We start from the raw sequence: 23,824 nt of genomic DNA on the forward strand, positions 1-23,824 counted from the left end.
AAATGCTGCTAGGATCTACCGTCCTAATCTAGCCTCACAATGAATCCTGATTACAATGTTTTAAAGGCACCAACCCTTTAGGAGTCACCAAACCCCTTCTATACTAAGAGCACTAACTCTTTCAGATATAAGCACCTATTCAACAATCTGGCCATGAACTCAATATCTTGAAGTATCAACTGCAATTACAAACAGAAAGTGATTTCTATCTCAGAAGCTTTACTTTTTACAATATTAGATATTAGAGATGTATAAACAATAAAAATCTGAACATTGACAACCCTTGAATATACTGTAAGTAACCTTCTTACAACTGAATGTAATCAATTGTGATAGAATTCCGCAAGTCACACGGGTTACTTCCAACTATGGTATCATTAGAAAACTCTTCTTGACAGTCTGCAAAACAAAACATTTATAATCTGAAAGCTGTTTGTACTCTCCCACAATTCTGTTTGTACAAACTCAGAACCAAAAACATCAGTAAAATTTCAATATTATTCTTCACAATATCATAATCCTGTAAGCAAACGTTAGTCAGAATCAACCTCACCAAATCTTTTAATGATTGCAATGATACTTGTCAGGCTTCTATGATGAACATTATTCTCATTTGAACTGCTGTAAAACACTGGAAATCATGACTATGTTCTCATTCTAACAACCTTTGTATTGTTCATACAGAATATGTAGAACCAGATTTCTTTTAATTTTTCTTTCTCAGTCTATCATTCTCTTCCAGCCACGTCTTCCATCATTATATAATAAAATCAACCAAAGAGAAGTTATAATTTCTCACAAACTACTTCTCCTTCAGTTACAACCGTCTTCCAACTAATCCCAACCAAATATAATAGAACTCAATGCCTAATTTCATCGATGTCTTCTGTCATTTGTATACAACAATATACTTACTAATAATATCTAAGACAATTAACAACCAGTTGCATTTATCTTTGACAAAATCTCTCAATAAATAGCCAAGGCAAATGACAGTTAGATACCCGTATAACTGAATCAGAACAAAGAATGTGTGGCAATCAGCACAGGTCTGAACATTATCTTTGATCTGAAAGACTTCATACTTTATGCAGATTGAAACAATACTGGTAAAGTCTGATTCGTTTCATATTTTATTACTGTTTATAGGGTCTTCTTGCATCGTTTTTGTGAAACAAAACTATGTTCTCAGATTAATAATATACTGTGATTACCTCTCATATGTGCAGATAATACAGAGAAACCCTCACGATGATACAGGAATATATTAGTTCAGATTATAATGCTGCAAGCAAATAGATGTGGCAAACTTTCAGAGATATATTTAATGTGACATCAATGACAAACATAAAAATGGCTAACAGACCCCTCTCTCAAACCATTAACTCATCATATTATAGAATTCCATACCAACTCAACAGAAATATTTAAAGTTCAGGTTTTAAAGTATGTGATTCAGATCAACATATTCAGAATTGCAAGATAAAGTAAAGCCATGGTGTGTGGAAAGTCCAAACTGCTAGGGCCACAGAAATGTTTAAATTTCATAGAGAATTAATAGCTCTCCAAAACAACATACATACCTAGAATGTCAATTCCCTCGAAAATAGATTGCAACAAACAAAGGAGGTTGAAACTACATTAGCTACACTCCAAAGAAGGATAAGGGAAGACAAGTTTACGTTATCTGCGGACATAGAGGAGCATGGATTAATCTCAAAACTACCCATGTTGTCCTGGAGAATATAATTGTATCGAAGATGATACTCCCATAACAATTGGATTCTTGCAAGGGACTCCAGTAATACTTTCTTCCACAATTTGTTAAATTAGCAACACAAACTAAGTGTCCATCATAAAGATAGCAATGACAATGAATTGTCCTCTATGAATAAGATTCTAGAGCATGCCACAAAATACTTTAAAGACATCCTCACTAAAAAATAATCCTATATAAACATTATCACAGATCAAAGGCATATAATTCAAAATATAGATTGCAGACTTGTCGAGTCACTAATTGCTTGCAAGTTCATCAACACTACAAGTACTCACAAAGTTAACTTGTCCAGATTTTCAGCAAGCTTGCAGTAAAAAACTCACCATTGACTATCAAGTATCAACACACTTTGAGCATGGAAAAAATGAGGGTTTAACACTGTAAAAATGTGATTTTTGGTCTTTAAAACCCCCACTCACCCTTCTTCAACACACACATTAGCAAGCAAGCATTATATAGAAAATTGGAAAGGTTTTTTAGGGGATTTGAAAAAGAAATTTCTAGAATATTGGATTTCCATCAAGTCAGTTCAATTTCCATTTCCTTTTTATTTTCAAGCATTTTAATTTGTAAATTTCTAATTCTTTTAGCATGTCATATTTACATATTTTATGGATGGAATTGATTCAATCTTTCTAAATTTGTGGACTTACTAAAATTTAGATGATTTAGGCTGGTTTGAATCAATATTTTTTAATACAGGGTTTATGTTTTAGAGTTAAAGGACAATATTTTGTCAAATTTGTTAAACCAATTACCATATTACCATAATATAATTAAAATTTTTAAATTTTATATGATTTTTTTAAGATCATGTTCAAATTGCTCTACATCTGGTTTGTAGTCAGCAATTAGACATCATCCAATAAGAATTAGACCTCTTGGAAGTTGTCACACTACTTGGAAACATGTCATGATAGGACTAATAACAAGGTTCATGATTTGAAACTAGCACATGACAATACTTATTGGAGGCATCAATCACCTCAAGTATCATCTTGCAAGCATCTGTAATGGGATTCCAAGCTATATCTGTGAAAAGGTGAAACAAAAGATGATGGCCCTTCCTACGTCACTAGATGAAAAGAAATTGGAGAAGACCAAGACACAAGCAACAATTGCTCCTAATTTGCCTATTCAATGTATACAAACAAGGCATTGTGGGCTCTAGTCATAATCCATTTATATGTATGGATCCACCTCATCCAACTCGAGAAGACCTTAGTTGTAAGTGTTTTTTGCGCCTAGAAACGTACAAGGAGCACAATCTTTATTGGGAGCTACAAGTTGGAACAAGGAGGCACACAAAGAAGTAGACAAGGCATGGACAATTTTTTGGTATTACATACCACCTTCCCTTCAACATGACAAGGAGTCCATATTGGGAGTATTTCGTAACAACATTAACAATTGCAAGGAAAGTGGTAAGCTGCTCAAGGAAGCTATTGTAGATGCAAAACAAATTGTGGGGGATCAAAAGAAACAACGGTGAAAGATTGTATGCACATTTCTATCAAATGGGTGGACAAATGAAAGGAATTATACCCCCTTCAAAAACAAATTTGGCTTCAAATGGTGAGTCAACATTTTTGAAGTCAATTGATGCTTCTAACAAAATGAGAATGTAGAAGAAGACTTGATTTTGATATTGGGGGAGGATGTTATAAAGGCGAGCATACAAAATGTTGTCCAAGTTGTTATTGACAGTGCAATAACATATGTAGTGGCTAGAAAATTGTTTCAAGAGAGACATCCAACACTCTTTCGGATTCCTTGTGGAGCTCATTGTCTTGACTTTCTTTCGGAGGACATTGACAAAATTGATTGGGTGACACCGATTATAGAAGATGCAAGAAATATAACACTATATTTATAATCACCCATGGGTTTTGTTGTGACCATTTCACTCATTGCCCCATCACAAATGGGGGCACCCTCTTTCAATTTTAGAGTTTTTTAGTTTAGATTGCTAGGAGCGATTCTCTAGAGTGAATAATCTCACATCCAGCTTTTTGAGAGTTAATGATTCACATCTTTTGCTTGTTTTAATGGTAATGAAATGCAAATTTGGCTAAGGCAAGTTGGTTTTAGAGGTCAACATTCTAAGGAAAAGGGAGCTGAACTTCAAATTATCATGAGAAGCTTGGAGCAAATGGATCAAGGCAGCGAAAGTTGCTATTTTGGAGGACTTCCTTTGATACCCCAAAAGCACGACCTAAGACTTCCTTTGCCATCCCAAATCAGCGACCTAAGGTTTTTGATCACTTCCTTTGACCCCTTGCATTGCCTTGTTTTAAACGAGATCATGATTTTGCCAAGTGCGTTGCTAAGAGGCTTGGGTGATATCAAGTTAGGAAGGAAATCGATCACTTCCAATGAAGGGTCAAAAACAGTGACTTAAGAATTTCGATCACTTCCTTTGACCCCTCCAAACAGCGACTTAAGCATTTTTTTGCTTACTATGAGACTTCAAATCAGCGAACTAAGGGTCTTGGTTTCCAAAGTCACCTCTAATCAGCAAGTTAACATTTCCTTTGAGGGTCTAGATCCCCAACTAAGGTATTTCACTTCCATTGAAGCCCTCAATGTGCGACTTAAGGATTGGGTTACTTCCTTTGACACCCCAAAAGCGCAACTTAAGGATTGAGTTATTTCCTTTGCCACCCTAAAGTGCGACTTAAGGATTGGGTTACTTTCTTTGGCACCCCAAATGTGTGACTTAAGGATTTTTACTTCCTTTTTTGACCCAGAAGTGCGACTTAAGGAAATACAATTTTGCAAAGTGGAAACATTTGATATGTGTGCCGCCTTGAATGGACCCCACGATTGAGAAGGAAGAACGTTTTTATTTAAATTTGAATTGTAAGAATCAAGTCGGCCTTGAGCCTTTAATTTGCAAATTATTAAATGAGATCCAAGTCAGCCTTGTGATGATTTGCAAATCATTAAATGATATCCAAGTCGGCCTTGTGATGATTTACAATTCCCCTTTCAGCAACTATAAAGTTGTGTTGATCATTGTATTTTATCAACATAGAATTGATTTTGTGAATGATCTTGCTAAGATAGCGAATCTGTTCAACAAGGCAGTGAATTCATTTATCTTTAGCCAATGATTTTGATCAAGCAAAGGCTAAGTTGTACAAAGGATAGCAAATTTATCATAACCATCAACGACTTTCATTAGGCCAAGACAAATTACATCCAAAATCAGCGATCAAGACCTCAAGCATCTAGCGAACTTCATTGAGGAACAACAAATTGATTTTCTAAATCAGCAAATTCATGATTGATTAACAACGAGTTTAGAAGGATATTAGCGATCATACATCTGTGATTTGACAAATTCCAAGCATTTGATATTGACAAACTCCTTGATAGAGGGCAATATTGCCAAAAGATTGATCAAACTGAAGTTACTAGTCTGTTTTGGAAGCAATTTGCAGGTAGAGCATGGCAGGAGCATGATAGACTCTTATCAAGGAGGACTCAAAGGGAGAGGCGATGGAATCCAAGATTGCATCATTTTGGGGCAATGTAGGAGACATCAACCTCAGCCACATCAACATGAAGAAGTTTCAAGGACCTTTGTACACCACCAAGCCTTCCGAATATTCAAAGATGATGATTGAGAGTAGGAATGTGAAAGCAGTAGGCTTCCCTCCATTTGTGTAGTGTAATGAGTTGATCATTGAATGTGCCAAGCACTATGATGCAAGCAAAAGGATGAGAGTGGCACCTGATGGTAAAGAACTTGCCTACCTTTCCTAGAGAGCTATCAGTGAAGCCTTGCACATACCTGAATACAACGACATAATCTACAAGAGCAAGGAAGTAGTGCAGGCATTCTATGATGATGATCCCGACAAATGCCTTGGCATAATTGACAAGTATTGGTTATTGAAGAGCAGGCTTGGCAAATCTAAGTTACCCACCAAACTTTACAAGATTGATTTCAAGGAGAAATTCAATGACTTGATCACTATGCTCAATCGAATTGTAGGAGCTCCTCAAGCATCTCAATTCAAGAATTGGATGTTCTACTTCATGGATATCATAGTGACTGGAAAAGAGAGGATCAACGGGGTCAAGGATTATAAGAAACAACATTGATATACAACTCAAGAGACTTGCACGAACTGGAACATTTTACATGAGTTCACACATCATATATTCACTTGCCAAAGCTCATGAGTATGCAGGATTAATCTATAGAGGACCGGTTGGTTTGAGAGCTGGAGAATTGAGAGCATGCAAATCGTACACACAACTACATTACCCTAGCAAGACAGATTATAGAGGAGTGAACAACACCTTCACTATGCACATAACAAGAACTTTGCAAGGTGGCATTCATTAAAGACTATCCCCACAAGCAAAAGAGCTAATAGAGAAATTTGGTGCTTGGTTTATCCAATTTCCCAAGTTCACCTACATAAGGATATAAGGATGCTCTTGCCCTCCCTACATGCTCTACCAAGATATCCTACCAACAAGTTAGTAATGCTTGAGTTGGTGAGGCAGTTGATGGCATACAACAAAGTACTAAAAAATAGACAAGTCAAGAATTCCATTTCCCATTTCGGTTGGACAGTCATTGTAAGTGTCCAACCTTGCAAGCGGTAGAGAAGGTGGAAGAAGAACTAAAATCTCTCATTCTTATTCTCTACTTTTCCATAGATAACTTTGACCCCTACGACAACATCAGAAGATCTAGGGGAAGAAGACACAGACACAAGTTACAACTGGAAGATCATTTCATGAATACTCAAGATGATCTAGACATAAGAAGAAGAATGTGTTCAAGGCTACCTTTTGACATCGCCAGGGCATGCAAGGTCTTCGATATTCTCAATTAGGCACAAGATAGTGGAATACGCCTCCTGTCGATATATGAGCAAGAGAAAGACAAATTGGTGAAAGTAAATTGGATTGATGTAGAGATCACCAACTTGAAGGATTTAATGAAGCCAATCTTAGCATATACAAAACGATGGTTAGACGCCCAAATCAAAACATTAAAGAGTCAAGGCACCCAGCTAGCATTCGAATTGATGGGAGAGGTAGAGTCTTTCAATGATGATACTTAAAGTGAAAGTCAAAGTGGAAGTGCCACCTAGTCAGCTCATTCCAAAGATTCTAAGAGAAAAGAAACTCACAAAGAGGAAACTCCAAAGAAGAAACATAAGTGAAGTTCAGGCCGCCCTTCTACCAGTGCCTCTTCTGTAAGTGCCTCTTTTGTGCACGAGATAGAAATGAATCAAGTAGTTGTCCAAGAAGATTGTCCACCAAGAGAGTCCATTGATCATGGAGTGAATGAGTCCGTGGAATCTACAATTTAGAACAATAAATGTGAAAGGACAAATAAGGGAAAGCAATCATTGGGTCAAGACGAGTCAGTCTCACTTAAGCTAGTCAATGATAAGGCCAACAATGACATACATGCGAATATTGAGGATGAAGATCAAGAAGTAACATCTCCACCCTGAGAAGATCAACAACTAAAAATAGTGCAAGTAGGAGAAGAGAAATCGGCTATCCTTGCATGGATTAGGGAAAGATTATCAAAGGTGTAAATGATGTTCAATTTACATTCAATATGCAAGTTATATTCTAGTTGATATTATTTTGTTCTATGTATTACTGATTTAAAATATAAATCTGACTATCTTCTTTTGTATGGCAGGTGAGAGGAGCATTTATTAATTTCGATGTTCTTTCTCACAAATGCCATTTGATATATATAGCAGACTGGGTACAGTCAAGCAATGCCTTGACCGGCCATGTCTTTTAGACATGGCCGATCAAGACATTACTTGATTGTGCCCCTTCGCTAATCATAATAATAATACACGGTGTTTATTTACCAACAGATATCAAACAGTGTGTGCTTATAGTAACATCCGATAACAATCGGTGTATGCTTTGTCTTAACACCCGATAACAATCGGTGTATGTTTATTCTACCAGCCGATATTAATCGGTGTGTCACTCGATATCAATCGGTGCAAACATATGTTAACATCGATACTAATCGATGTTTGGTTTACACGATAATTGTTTGTTTATCATTAAATAAGTTAACCAAAATAAATTGGATTGCAATGGTTAACCCGATTTAATAATCGGTGAACAAATAATGTAACCGATATTAAATCGGGATTCTATGCTATAGAATGATAATTGACAGTTAAGCATTTTGATCGAACTAATTAGATTGATCATATACAAATAAGGAATGGTTTATCAAATGAAGGCTTGAAGTTATTCATCATAATTATTGATAGGATAAATGATTGAATGAGAGACTTCATTTATCTCTCATTCAATCATTTATCTTACTGAAGCTATCATGCATTAACACTCCCTCTTAGCTAGGTAAGATAAATGTAAACAATATATTCAAGCATCACAATTCAAATGATAGTTAGCATTCTTCACTCAATTTGACTCTCTAGGAAATCATATCACCTAATCACATGATATGAAGTATCACCTAAACACGTGATACAAATGTCCATCACGTCAATCTTGTGATGACAGGATATCACCTAAGCATGTGATATCAGTATTGCCTAAACACGCAATACTTAAGGATAATCATATGAGAAGGATTAAATTCTCATCTTATCTAGGTTGTGATACGTGCACTAACACCTTATACAAATGTTTTATCACAACACAATCATGGCACATCCATGACACACCAGAGATCCAACATGATAACTGGTTTGGACATCATAAGATCGTCACCTTATAATGTCTACATACAAGTGTTCATTATCTTGAGAGATCATCACCTCTTAGATTTGAACCCAGGGGATAAGATCCAAAAATGTCCTATCATGACAAAGAAGTTTACACATTAAACATCTTATAGATATGCAAATACAGATTACAAAGCAAATTACCTTTCTATCGTACCTAAACCTTTTCTGAAATGATCAACCTTCACTCTGGAAAGAGGTTTGGTCAGAATATCTGCAGTTTGATCTCCTGTACACACATATTCTAATTGGATCGCATTCCTGTCTACCATATCTCGCACATAGTGGTATGGAATCTCAATATGCTTGGATCTGTCATGGAACACTGGATTTACTAAAAGTTTTATGTAGCTCTGGTTGTCACAATGTATAACAGTGGGTTTCATAGGTTCTCCAAACAACCCCACAAGCAACTTCCTAAGCCATACTGCCTCTCGAGCAGCCATAGAAGTGGCAATGTATTTTGCCTCGATGGAGCTTTGAGCTACAGAAGACTGCTTTCTGCTGATCCAAGATATCATAGCTGAACCTAGACTGAAGCAACACCCTGAAGTGCTTTTTCTGTCAGTCACACTTCTAGCCCAATCTGAATCTGTAAATCCATGTAGGTCTATATCAACTTTCTCATATTTGAGACCAAGGTTTAGGGTACCTTGTAGGTATCTCATAATGTGTTTTACTGCAACCAGGTGTATCTCCTTTGGTTCACACATAAACTGACTTAGAGCATTAACTGCATAACAGATATCTGGTCTTGTATTTACCAGGTACATCAGGGACCCAATCATCTGTCTGTATTGAGTAGGGTCAGTGGGTTGTGACTCTGCTGCTGCTTCTTTAAGTTTATGTAAATTGGTTTCCATAGGAGAGGTCATGGGTCTATAGTTTTAACATTCCGAATCTCTTCAAAATATCCAAGGTATACTTTCTTTGGTTTAGTATAATGTTGTCAGAATTCTGCCATACTTCCAATCCTAGAAATTAATGAAGGAGTCCCAAGTCCTTCATATCAAATTCTTTGCATAGATCTTTCTTGCATTGATCTATAAGGTGATCATTTCCTGTGATTAATAAGTCATCAACATATAAAATCAATATTAGCATATCACCTTTATTTCTTTTGTAGTAGAGATTAGGATCTGCATCATTTTGGAGAAGCCTAGTCCTGAGAGATAGGTGTCAATTCTTTCATACCAAGCCTTGGGAGCCTGTTTAAGCCCATAGAGAGCTTTCTTGAGTCTACACACATGAGACTCTGCATCATGAATTTCAAACCCTTCAGGTTGCTCTAGGTAGACTTCTTCAGAGATCTCTCCATTTAGAAAAGTTGTCTTAACATCCATCTGGTGTACCTTCCACCCCTTTGCTGCTGCAATGGCTAATACAGCTCTTACTAATGTATACCTGGCAACAGGTGCAAAAGTTTCTTCATAATCTATTCCTTCCCTTTGTGAGAACCCTCTAGCTATAAATCTGGCCTTGTGTTTTTCAATACTGTTGTCTGCAACATGTTTGATCTTGAAAAGCCATTTAGATGAAACCATAGATTTCTTAGTTGGCCTAGAAACAATCTCCCAAACATCATTTTTCATAATGGACTGATACTCTTCAGACATAACATCCTTCCAAACTTGATGTTCAAGTGCATTTGATACATTGTTTGGTTCGGCCTTAGAGAGATCATTCATAAGGGCAACATAGCTAGTGAATTTATTAGGCCATTTGCTTTCCCTGAAGGTTTTGAAAGGAGCAACAAACTTCTAAGTTTCTTCTACAGTCTTGGTGGCCCATAGTGGTCTTTTCTTGAGGTTTTCTCTAGGTGGACTTTGAGTTTCACTTATAGTTTCCTCATGATTCTCCCTCTGAAGCTCAGGAGTAGGATCTCTATCTATGCTAGGGTTGGGGATATAGACTTCAGGGTCTAGAGAGCTTTGGGCTCTTTTGAAGGCTAAGTCTTCTTCAAAGATCACATCCCTACTTAGTTCAATATTCTGTTGACCAAGAATATAGATCCTGTAGGCCTTGGAGGTTTCACTATATCCTACAAGGATTCCCCTTTTTCCAGAAGGCTCTAATTTTAATCTTTTCTCCCTAGGTACATGAATATAGACAGGGCATCCAAATATCCTAAGGTGGCTAATATCAGGTTTTGATTTAGTTAAGACTTCCTTAGGGATCTTATCTTCAAGATGAGAGTGAGGACATTTGTTTTGAATATATACAACAGTGCTAGTTGCTTCTGCCCAAAGATTGACATTTAGATTCTGATCAAGAATCATAGCTTTGGCAGCTTCAACGATTGTCCTATTTTTCCTCTCAGTTATCCCATTTTGTTGAGGGTTATAGGGTATTGTTAACTCCCTCTTAATCCCTGAATTTTTACAAAACTCTTTAAATAATTCTGATGTGTATTCCCCCCATTATCAGTTCTTAGGGTTTTAATTTTGTTACCAGAGTAGTTCTCTGTTAGTGATTTGAATTATTTAAACCTATTAAGGATCTCTTCTGATTCTTTACATTTCAGAAAGTAGATCCAAGTTTTCCTAGAGTAGTCATCAACAAATATTACATAATACAAAAATCCCCCCAATGAAGGTACGGACATAGGTCCACATACATAAGAATGAACTAACTCTAAAATTTTACTTGTTTTCCTAGTACTATTCTGAAAAACACCCTTAGTATTTTTACCTAGGGCACATCCTTTGCATGGCCCTGAATGATATTGCTTTAACTTAGGTAGACCTGTGACAAGGTCTCCCATTGATGATAAAGCTCTAAAATTTAGGTGGCCTAGTCTTCTATGCCAGACTTCATTAGCATTTGTAGTTTCATGAATTAGGGCTAGGTTTGGCTCTGTGCATAGCTCATATAGGTAGCCTTGTCTTTGACCAATCGTTTTAGCTTTTTTGATGGATGAGTTGTTTGGCCAAGCGAATACTCTGTTGTCCATGAAGGTCACTCTGTATCCATTGCCCTCTAGTGCTGATATTGAGACTAGATTTCTTTTAATGCCTAGTACATATAGTACTCCTTTAAGTTGTAATGATACAACTGACTTTAGTTTGATGGTGCAGGTTCCAACTCCTTTGACTGGATATGTAGAGTCATCTCTGATAGTTACTTCCTCATCATTCTCCTCTTTCATGGAGTCTAGTACTTCTCTGAATCTTGTAATGTGGCTGGATGAGCCACTGTCGATCACCCAGGAGTTAACTTTATTAGATGCTTGGTTTGTGAGTGCTGAATAGAGTACATATTTCTCGGGGTCCTCTTCCCTTTTAGATTTTCTTGTTTTGGCAAATGTGGCTTGCTTAGCTCTTTTTGGGCATTTGGCAACATAGTGCCCAAATTTGTCACATCTGTAACATTGAATTTGAGAAAGGTCCTTTTTGAAGGTGTTCTTGCCGTGACGACTTTTTCTTTTCCTGAATTGTTTTTGCTTACTTTTCTTGTTTGAGTTTGTATTTAGAACTTGGAGATCTTCATCTATATGATTTTGCTTGATCCCTTTCTTATTTTGCCTTGATTCCTCCTGGAGATAGTTAGCCTTTAGCCTATCGAATTTTGGAAATTCATCCCTTGCACTGATGCCTTGGACGAATGTTTCCCATACGCTAGGCAACTCATCTAGAGCAATGAGAGTTAATTCTTTGCTTTGGATCTCATATCCAAGGGTTGCCAGTTCATCCCTTAGGGCAGATATTCGCATGAAGTAGGCATTGACTGATTCTCCTTTGATCATGGCTATGTGATTTATTTTTCTTTTTAAAGCCAAGGTTCTACTGGCATTAGATATCTCAAATGCATCTTCAAGTGCTTTGAACATGTTGAAGGCTGTTTCATGTTTCCTTATGATGGGCATAATATTGTTGCTTACCCCATCAACTATGATTTTAATAGCCTTTTCATTTCCCTCTCTCCAAGTTGTTTTGTTAGGTTTAGTCTCAGGTTCTGCAATTTCAGTTTTTACAAATGATTCGATTTTATTTTCTTTTAGAATCATTTGAATTCTGAATTTCCATGCTGAGAAGTCATCACCTCCTCCGAGTCTGTCTTCAAATCTGATTGCGCTAGCCATTTGAAGAATTGTGATGTTGAATATATGCTTGATTTGAATTTTCTGCAAAATTGAACAGCCTTAGGTTCGATTTAACTATAGCTCTGATACCATGTAAATAATGTTCAATTTACATTCAATATGCAAGTTATATTCTAGTTGATATTATTTTGTTCTATGTATTGCTGATTTAAAATATAAATCTGATTATCTTCTTTTGTATGGCAGGTGAGAGGAGCATTTATTAATTTCGATGTCCTTTCTCACAAATGCCATTTGATATATATGGTAGACTAGGTACGGTCAAGCAATGCCTTGACCGGCCATGTCTTTTAGACATGGCCGATCAAGACATTACTTGATCGTGCCCCTTCGCTAATCATAATAATAATACACGGTGTTTATTTACCAACAAATATCAAACTGTGTGTGCTTATATTAACATCCGATAACAATCGGTGTATGCTTATTGGTGTAAGCTTTGTCTTAACACCCGATAACAATCGGTGTATGTTTATTCTACCACCCGATATTAATCGGTGTCACTCAATATCAATCAGTGCAAACATATGTTAACATCGATACTAATCGATGTTTGGTTTACACGATAATTGTTTGTTTATCATTAAATCAGTTAACCGAAATAAATCGGATTGCAATGGTTAACCCGATTTAATAATCGGTGAACAAATAATGTCACCGATATCAAATCGGGATTCTATGTTATAGAATGATAATCGACAGTTAAGCATTTTGATCGAACTAATTAGATTGATCATATACAAATAAGGAATGGTTTATCAAATTAAGGCTTGAATTTATTCATCATAATTATTGATAGGATAAATGATTGAATGAGAGACTTCATTTATCTCTCATTCAATCATTTATCTTACCGAAGCTATCATGCATTAACAAAAGGAAGTGATAGTAGAAGAGGAAGATTCTTTCGATTTAGATAGTTTCTTGGATAGAACTCAAGAGATTGTTGAAAAGAAGAAAGCAGCAAAGATGTCAAAGATGGCAAGAGATGGTGAAGGATCTTGAATAATATAGATTGCCACTCCAAGAGTAGATAGCCCGAAGGCGAAATCACAGTAGAAGAGTATGACTTCGAGACTATTGATTTGGGTCCTCCTACCACTGTCAAGCATGGGAAGACATGAACGACACAATGAAAACACTCCATGACATGCTGAAGTTGGAAGTAGAGAAGAATAAGAAATTGGAAAGAGAAATTAGTGTATTGAGAGGTCACCTACAGCAGTTCAGGCAACCGTTGAGGTAGCACTATCCTTAAACTACGCCACCACCATTGCTTCCTCTAGACTCAGTTGACAATTTTGAAAAGATGCGGACTACAACAAAATTGATGGATACTTGGATAAATAAGACTTTCAAAAGGGCGAATGCGTTTTATAAAGGAACTAGTGAAGATATTTGGCAAAGCTATAAGTTTTCTTGAAAGAAATCAAGTCCTCATGGCAGCATTTGATGCTTTGGTTTTCACCAAAGACTATACCATTCTATATTACAAACAATGAAGAAACCGCCGAAGCAAACTTTGGTGAACAAAGGATTATTGGGAGATGGACAATCACTTGATTTCCAACAGTGGTGTAATTTGCTTTACATGAGGAAGGTCATCTTTGAAGATATAAGCAGTGGATGCACCCAAGTCGATGAAGCAATAATCTTGGTACATGATAAGATTGTAGAGGTAGCTGAAATCATTATTGAGAAGCAGATGAACGAAGGAGTTCACATAAATGTCGATCAGCTAGTTGAGCAAGTGAAGATCATATTCTTTGGAATGGACAAATCACCTTTGGAGAAACAGCTGGATGATATACACTCATTCACAGTACCTGCCACCGAGACTAGAGATTTTGGACCAGGATGGGAGACAACTTTTGCCTCAGCTTTGGAAGAAGTCAGTTACTTGGAAGAACAATTGAAGAACTTATCTACAGTTCCAATAATTGAGATTGAATTTATGATGTCAAAATTTGTTGAATTTGCAAAAAGAGAAAAGGATAAGGGCAACAAGATTCTAGAAGATAGTTTGTTATGATCCTATGCGGCGTCATTTTTCCTATTGGAGGTTTTTACCTCGTAATTTGTTCTAGATGGATGTCACATTCCTCTTCGCTGGTATTGAATCTGGTATCGAATAATTTGCAAAAGTATTAGGTTTTTGTGGTAACAAATTCTAATTAGGGTTTAGGTGGCAAAATTTGTGCCACTGATTCTGATTTAATCTTGGTCATTCATTGTAATTGAGAGCTCTATATAAGCTCAACTCATTTCATTTGTAAAGGATCGATTAGAAGGGTTTTGAATAATTGTTGCTCAATGTTGCAGAAATTAATAAAATCATTGAAGTGTTGGTGACTTATTGAGTTTTGGAGCATTTGCTTGTTTAGAGTTTTCTTGAAGTGTTTTAGATGAATGAAAGATGCATGTGCATGATTGATAGTGAAGCTCTTATTGTTCATACTACTAGTACTCCATCAATGATGAAGTATCCCGCGTAGTCAACTGAACTTAATTCAGCGAAAGCTTAACTTCAATTACTATTCCACCTTTGGTATGCTTCATCTTGAAGGTATCTATGCTTTTAGTAGTGGTTTGAAAATCATCAAGCTACCTATTGTGACATATTCTCACATCGCCCCATTGCAAATGGGGACCCCAACCTTTTGCTTTCTAAGGTTAGTTTTCTTGGTCTTCTAGGGTCCTATCTATTAGCCTTTGCATTTTGAGTATCGCTAGAGGGATCACTAAGATAGCAGGCTCTGCTTGAGCTAGGGCGAGTCAATGGATGCTTCGGGTTAGGATTTCTTTGAAAGTCTTCCTTAGGTCAAATTTTGTTTGTGTTGCTAGGTGATGACTGATCTGAGTTCGAGGAAGTCAGTGAAGTTTTGTGAGTCAGTATCGTCTGTGAGGGTTTAAGATTGATCCAATAGGTGAAAGATGAAGTCCTAGGCATGATTTGATGTGAAGATGATCTAGGAACGCCTTGGACAAGGCCAGACTTGGTGAGATGAGCATAATAGGTCAAGAAATTTGGCTAAGTTTGGAATGTCATCCGGATCCTGAAATTTGACTAAGTCTAGAAAATTGAAGAATCCTCCAAAAACTAGATTTTGCATTATAACTCCTGGAGGTCAGAAACCACTCGCAAACATCCTGACAGTATATATGGAATATAACTTAAAGTATACTTATATACTTAAATGTTATATTCCATATATGAATCTTGACGGAGAGGCTAAAATGTCAAATTTCGCTCCTAACCATTCCAAAGGGTCCAAAGCGAAATTCTTGTAAGACCCTATTTCTTCACAAAATCTTGAACTAGATGCCAACTTGAGGAGCAAATTCACTTGATCATGATGGAAGGAGGCCTAAGAAGTTATATCCAAGCCAAAGAAGGGAGGAAAAAGTTGAGAAATGAGCCCAAGTAAGAATTTCGCTCCTGGCCCTTCCAAAGGGTCCAAAGCAAAAAAATTTCAAGCTCCTAGCCCTTCCAAAGGGTCCAGAGAGAAATTAACATAACCTTCATTTTCTTCTTTGTCATGGCCAAGTTTTCGACTTCTAAGGCATGGTTGGAGTGACCTTGAGATGTTCTAGCCTTTGAAAGAAGGTTTGAGGCGATGAAATGGTGAAAATCAACCTAGAATGGAAATTTCGCTCCTGACCCTTCCAAAGGGTCCAGAGCGAAATTCTCCATAAACCTCATTTTCTTCCTTGTTTAGACTAAAAGCCTTGTTCCTTGGACATACTAGGGGTGGGTTGACATGTTTTTGCCTTAGGAAGTGATTAGAAGTGAAGGAGTGAAGGATTTTGTCCTAAATCATGAATTTCGCTCCTGACCCTTCCAAAGGGTCTAGAGCTTAATTCTTGAAAACACCTATTTTCCCTTTGGAGGAGGTCAAATCCTTGGTTTTTATGGCGTGGATGGAAGTGAAGTGATGTGTCCTTGCCTTTTGAGGTGGATTGGAGTTTTAAAAAAAATGAAGAAATGAGCTCAAAATGTGAATTTCGCTCCTGACCTTCCAAAGGGTCCAGAGCGAAATTCTCATTCTCTCCTTTTCTCTCAATTTTGTGTCAAGCCAAGTGTTGATCAGGGTGAATTAAGATTGAAGATGCCCCTAGGCATGCCTTTGAATGACTTGTGGCCACCAATGATGAAGATTCCAAGCTAGAACTTGAATTTCGCTCCTAACCTTTCCAAAAGGTCCAAAGCGAAATCCTAAATAGGTCCTATTCCTGGCCATGATTTTTAGTGAAATTCTCCTCTAGCCATTTTGAGGTCAAACAAGTGTTGTCTTCGTGAGAGGGGGATCCAAAGTTGAGAGTCAAAGGAAAGCAAGGTATGAAGAATGAATCTAGGTGAAGGAAAACAAGCAAATCAAGAATTTCGCTCCTGACCCTTCCAAAGGGTCTACAGCGAAATTCCCCAAATCACCTAATTTGCCCATGATTGAGATTAAGAGATGGATTCCCAGGCCTTGATGGAGAGAAGACTAGTGTATGCTTGTCTTGGAAGGCATTTTGGAGTAGAGAAATGATAGAATTTGCCCTAGAATGTGAATTTCGCTCCTGACCCTTCCAAAGGGTCCAGAGCGAAATTCTTATAACCTCTATTTTGCTCCAATTTTGCATCAAACCTAGTGTTGATTGAGATAAAAGGCATCCTTAGACATGCATTTGAGCAAGTTGTGGTCACAAAATGTGAAGATTTTGTCCTAAAATGCAAATTTTGCTCCTTACCCTTCCAAAGGGTCCAAAGCGAAATTCCTTATAGGTCCTGTCCTTGGCCAAGGTCCAAAGCGAAATCCTCTTTTTGGTCTTTTTGGGGGTCAAATCAATGATATCTTTAGGAGAAAAGCAATTCAAAGGTCAAGAGAAGTTCAAGGCAAGGAGATGATGAAATTTGAGCTAAAATGCAAATTTCGCTCTTGACCCTTCCAAAGGATCCAGAGCGAAATTCTTATAGGGCCCGTCCCTGGGGAGGATCTTGAGCGAACTTCATTTTAATGTCTTCTTGTTGGTGATTTAAGGTAAGAAATGATATGTTAAGATGAATATATCATGTGTACTTAATCATCTTTTGGTTTGTTTTGCAGATGGAGGAGGATCAAGCCAGGACAAGGACGATCTTTTCCAAGCCCATCATCATCAAGGGCATTCCAAATGCATAAAGGAGGACCCAAGGTATTTTGAAGCGTTGGAAGACTACATGTGTTCAAGGAGTTGCCAACTACCTCCAAAACCTTCACTTCGCCACACTAAGAAACCACAAGATGACAAAGAAAGGCTTCTCCAGCACTTCAAGGCAAGGTATGCTACCGGAGAAGGAAGACTTGACAATAAGAAAGCCTCATCAAGCACTTGAGAGTAAAAGAGGTACATCATTCATCACATCAAGGACAGAGGAGGATTAACCAAGACACAAACGTCAAACAAGGTGGCATCCCAATCACTTCTCCTCCAATCGGATTGGTCCACCTCAGCATGTCCAAATTCAATGTACCTGACTCATCGGGGATGACACAAACTTCAGTGTACCTACCCCTGCTTCCTATTGGTCCTCACTCCTTAAATGTAATTTTCTCATTGGCAAAGGAAGTTTGTTATAACAAACCCTAATTAGGGTTTCTATCTTGTAATCCTAGCCATTGATTCTAAGTCAATCAAAGCCATCAATTTGTAAAGGGTTCTCTATATAAAGCCTTGGCTCTTCATTTGTAAAGGTTAATAGTCAGAGAGTAGTTAGGAGTTAGCAAAAGAGAGATAGTCAATAATTAGTAACTCAATAGTAGATAGCATTTTAGAGTAGAGTAGAAAGAGAAGGCAAAGATTGTTGCCAAGACATTGTTGCAAAAGACATGTAAACTTCATTGAAGAAATGGTGAATTCTATGTGTCAATTCGACAATTTGCATGGTCTCTATACTTCTCAAATTTAATTTCATGTTATTAGATGAATGGAAGGAATTTATATGATCAATGGTGAAATTTGTATATCCATACTACTAGCGGTTTGTTGATTGCAAACTTGCCTTGCGTAATCAATTGTAACCATTCAGCTTAAGCTTAACTTCAATTATCGCTTCTTCATTGATATGCATCAACTTGACGGTGTCTATGCTTGTAGCAGTGATCTAAACATCATAAAGCTTTCCTTAGAAGATCGCACTAACCTTGTGGAGATGATCCTAGCATGTCAAAACAAGACTTAGTTAAAGTTTCATCAAAGGTCATCCATTGCTCCTACATTCTTAGTGTTAGAATTAGATTCCTCTCCAACCCTTATCCTTTTTTCCCTTTTTTAAAAATTAAGGATCAGTAAAGACCCACGTTCCAGTGATATCCAAAGAAAATCAGACACTCAGGTCATCAAACGTAAGTCCCCTTGTGATTCCAACAAAATCACATCATACCGCAAGAGTTTATCCACGCGTAGAGAACCTACAATCAGAACCTTGGAGCTACTCCGATTGATCCTTCTGCGAGATCTTCAACATTCGGGGAAGCTTTGTTTAAGAGAGGATAAGATACCTTGGTATTTTATTCTGTGTTCGCATGTGCATGAAAAACACATCAACACTACCCTTAGAAGATTGCACTAGCATTGTGGAGATGTTTATGGCATGTCAAAGCAAAGCTTAGTTGAGCTCAGTTGAAGTTGTCCATTGTCTTGTGTTCTTTGTATTAGCGTAGTATTCCTAAACCTTGCTCCTTTTTTCATTGTTTTATCAAAGATCATTAGTAGTAGGAAAGAGGAATATTGCAACATCATTCGAAGAACAACATTCCATGAGCTTGAAGTGATAAGAACAATCACGTGAGTCCCCTCGCAGGTACAACAAACACATCACACCATTGAAGCTATCCAACACATCAAGCCCTGACATCGAGAACGTTGGAGTCGTCTCAAGTGAACCTTTGCTAATCTTCAAGAGAGGATAGAGTATTCAATACTTTATTCTATGTTTGATTGTGCATAAAAATACCATCGACAGGTTCTTAGTTTGATGAGAGATCACACAAAGGGAAAAGAATTTGTGTGTTTAGGTGCTACAAGTTTTCAACTAATTTTCTAACATTGCAAACTATTTCTAATTTATTGTCTCTATTGAAGCAAATGTTGATTCAAGCATGGCTAGACCCAACATATTCAAAGAAAATTAATGGAGAGGACCTTAGAAAAAGTGTTTAATTATGTTTTTTGTGAAGAGATCTATAGAGATTATCAAGGTAACTTCAAACTTCAATTTAAATTTCAAATTGAATCCTTAATTTTTAAACTGTAAAAATATTTTGTTTCATTTTAAGTTGTAACTTAAATTTGTTTGTACTTTGTACTTTGTAGGTATTGAAGTCATTGATGAGGGTTTTGCACTTGGTGGATGGGCAAGAAAACCCAATGAAATATATTTATGAAGCCATTGATAAGACCAAAGAGGCCTACCAAAATTGATAAAGGAGGGATGCAAGTAAATTTACCCCTATTTGGGAGATCATTGATCCAAGATGAAACAATCAACTCCAGCAACCCATTCATGCAATAGGGTACTCTCAACCCCAAGTTTATCTTCTCCAATAGCTTCATGAATGCTAATGGGGAGATTCCACATGCATTGAGAGGATAATAGCCAAGGTCGAGGTGAGAAAGCTAGGGCGAGGTTATTTTCTTCACCATTAGCTATACAAGAGAGGTACACCTAAACACCATATAAGAAAAAGCGAAGTCTTGTATCTTGCTAGTTACAAATTACAATTATTAATAGAAAGACTTGAATATCTTTTTGCAAGTTTTTGGTGGGAAGGTTAGTGTAGAAATATGCCAAATCTACAAAAGCTATCCCTCTAGATTTTATCTCAACCTCGTAATGCTTTGGCTATGAGTACAAATAGAATTTGTATGATGCCATTCACACAAAGAAGCATGATAAGTTAACCCAATGATGTCTCAATAATCTAGTTTTTGTACAAGACAACCTTCGACTTGGCACAAGAAATGTGGAGGACAAATTAGAAAAACCTATTAATTTAGGTGTTATTGAACCCTACATTGATTAGACGATGCCCTCCTTTACAAACGATGAGATTGTTGATTTCCACGGGCAAATTATGCAAGATGTGACAATAGAAGAAACAGGGAAATAAAATTTTCATTGGATAACATTGATATGGTAGAGAATCATTGCCATCTACTAGTAGGGTGGAGCCATAGGCAACCTTCTACGCCAATCAGGGAGCCACATTTCAATGCGAGGACCATGCCCTCTACTACCCAATGTTTCATTAGAACAAGGAAGAGAAAATTGTAAAAACTTTGTAATTTATAATGATGATTTTCCAAGAGGACCATCATAAACTCAGAATAGTTATTAGATAGCAGCTAGCTACTATACTTCGCATGATTATTGGATTTTGTAATCCATATGTATTCAAAAATCAAATATAATAGTAAATACTTCCTCATGATTTTTTAGAATCATCTGATACATTTTGTAATTAAATTTTGCAAAAAAATGTGTTTTTAAGGAATTTATGTATTTTTTTATGTTGCCAAGCTTTGCCAAGTCAAAAAAATTGGGCTTGTTGAGCACTCCCTAGGGCCAAATCTATGAACTATGATAACAAATACCAAGTTTTCAATGATCCTACATGAATGGAACAATGCTACTCTACTCAATCCCATAGCAAACAAAGAACGATAATAGATAGTCTTTTTTATTCAATAGTGACAAGGCCCAAAGCTTAATGATTCCCTTGCCTTATTCATTAAAATCCTCTAGGATCTCACGAAAGGAGAATTTTAAGAAATTGCTAAGCAATCTTAAAGAAACAAAAAGATTTTAAGGCAATCGAATGAGACTTGTTTGATCCTCTCATTCCAAAACAATCAAAAGCTAAATAGTTGGACCAATTAAAGCAAATTGGTCTCTACAATGTGGTGCAAAGTCGACAAATTTAGACACGGTAATTAATTGGTTGACCCAAAATACTTAAAATCTCGTGGGTTAAAAAATTCTATAACTTAATAGATTTATCAAACATTTAAAAATACATTTTTTTTAAATATTCGTCAAAAACACATTATTTAATTTGTAAAATATATTTCGATTTCCTTCATATATAAATCAAAACTAAAGTTCAATACATCTCATAGACAAAAAAAAAAGGAATTCAACCTCTGAATGCATTTGAATTCAAAATCCACCTTATAGATTATACTTTCTACAATTTTCTCTTGCAATCTAATTTAACTCATAAATTACTGAACATCTCCTTTGTAGGCAGTGAAGTCTTCTTTCAAGTCTCAAAATGTCACGACACAATGAAATTCAAATTACAAGCCATGGCTCATATTTAATATCCGAATTCAGCTTCATCAGAAGCATCAACTTCAAGGTCAAACATTTTGTTCAACATAATATGTTGAACCACAATCCATTGGATTGCCACTCCCACTAGCTACGTCTGTGTCAAGTTCAAGAGCTTCCTCATCCATAAAGACTTGAGCAAGCTGTGCAACTTGACTGTGATTTTGATATTTGGCAGTCTTCAATATCTTTACTATCAGATTCTTCAGAACTGCTCTCTTCTTTTCTCAAATGTCTTCTTAGTCTTCCCCAAATCAAAACACTGGTGGCTCAGATCTGTGATGACTTTAATAGCTGACTTTCTCTTCAAACTTCTTCTTCATTTCACCAATAAAAACCTAAACAGTGCTCAAATACTTTATGAATATTATACACTACATGCTCGAAAAATAGTACCAGATCTCCACTGTGACAGATTTAAATTCACCTCTAAAACTTCGTTGTTGGTCGCTTTTCCATTCTCTACTCATGCCACAATCTACCTTTGTCTTTTGCTATGCTCAAGGCGATTTTTGCAATAAATTTTGTAATCTCCTTTTGAACTTTGGCTCTTTTGGTGGTTTTTCATACAGTAGCATAAAACTGCTTTTGTCTGCGATTTTCCTTGATCACAGTGAGACTCTTGTAATTGGAATTTGACGGTTTCCTCTGGCACTATAAATCTTCTTGAACAAATCTTTTTTTTTTCTTCAAAAAACCAATGAACACCATTTTATAAAAACAGTAAAATGTTTGATAACATTACCAGATTTCCTCTTATCTCAACTCTGCAACTTTCTTCAGAATAGGGCGCTATCCTTTCTGCACTCTTTGTTTCTCTTTCACCTATGAACTAATCTCCTTTTCATGCAAATTAGAAAATACGAACCCTTTCAAGACAATGGCCTCAACTAATGTCTCGGGGGTGATTTTCTTAGTCTCTTTTAAGTGTTGTGAATGCTTCGATCTCCTCTACAAATGACACATGGTAATCTCTATTTTTTTAGTGATCTTACTTAAAATTTCAGTGGCTTCACTTTCCTAGGTGGGGGGGAATTCCAGAAAATTTGTTTATCTTTACCATTTGTGGCATTAAAGCCTTCCATAAAATTCTACAAGAATTCCTGCCTTCCAAACTTCAACAACAATCTAATCTTCTATCTTCTACAGGATCTTTCAATGTGGGCTCTGATACCAATTGAAGGAATATGCAAACAATAATAAAACTGAAAAATACACATATAATACAATACAGAGAATATATCAAACTTAAAATAATTCCATTGCATTCATTCTCCATTATATTATTACAATACATTGTTGTATATATAGGTTTAGGGATATAACTGAAATCTTCAACTACCGATAAAAAAATAACTAAATACATAATTAAATGCGTTTTTCAAGAGATCTATATTTTTAAATTAAAAACTAGTCATTGTATGCTGTTTTTGTTTCCAGAATGTCTGGGGACAGCCTTTTCTGATTGCATTTCAAATTTGCAACCATAAAAGTTTCCAATTTTAATGTATCTTAGATTTTGAGACTTAATTAGGTTATGTGATTCTATCAGTTAGATTCTTTTCATTAATTATTTTATTTTTTACTAGGAAAATGTTGGGTAATACCTAGGAATCATGTTGCTGGGTTTTACAGGGACAACCTGGGGGCAATCCACCTTGCTCAACTCTGTTTGTTGCTAACTTAGGTCCAACTTGCACTGAGGCAGAATTGGGCTCTGTGCTTTCGAGGTAATTTCTAGTAAGCTGCAAAGGTAGTACACTTCTTGTAGTGGGATCATGATAATGGATTATTTGTGCATGCCCTGATAATTG

The 23,824-nt window shown here is 36.5% G+C and overlaps 1 protein-coding gene across 2 annotated transcripts in view; it reads left to right on the forward strand.

Annotated features, from left to right (window-relative positions):
- The window catches only part of LOC131048043 (uncharacterized), a 123,928-nt gene that overhangs the window by 85,042 nt on the left and 15,062 nt on the right, over positions 1–23,824 (forward strand). For both annotated transcript variants that reach the window (XM_057981885.1, XM_057981884.1), the window contains exon 8: positions 23,646–23,740. In XM_057981885.1, coding sequence (XP_057837868.1) covers positions 23,646–23,740 — 95 coding nt within the window. The remainder of the gene's footprint in view (positions 1–23,645; positions 23,741–23,824) is intronic.

The sequence above is a fragment of the Cryptomeria japonica genome, chromosome 6 (genome assembly GCF_030272615.1).
Source record: "Cryptomeria japonica chromosome 6, Sugi_1.0, whole genome shotgun sequence".
In the NCBI taxonomy this organism is placed as follows: domain Eukaryota; kingdom Viridiplantae; phylum Streptophyta; class Pinopsida; order Cupressales; family Cupressaceae; genus Cryptomeria; species Cryptomeria japonica.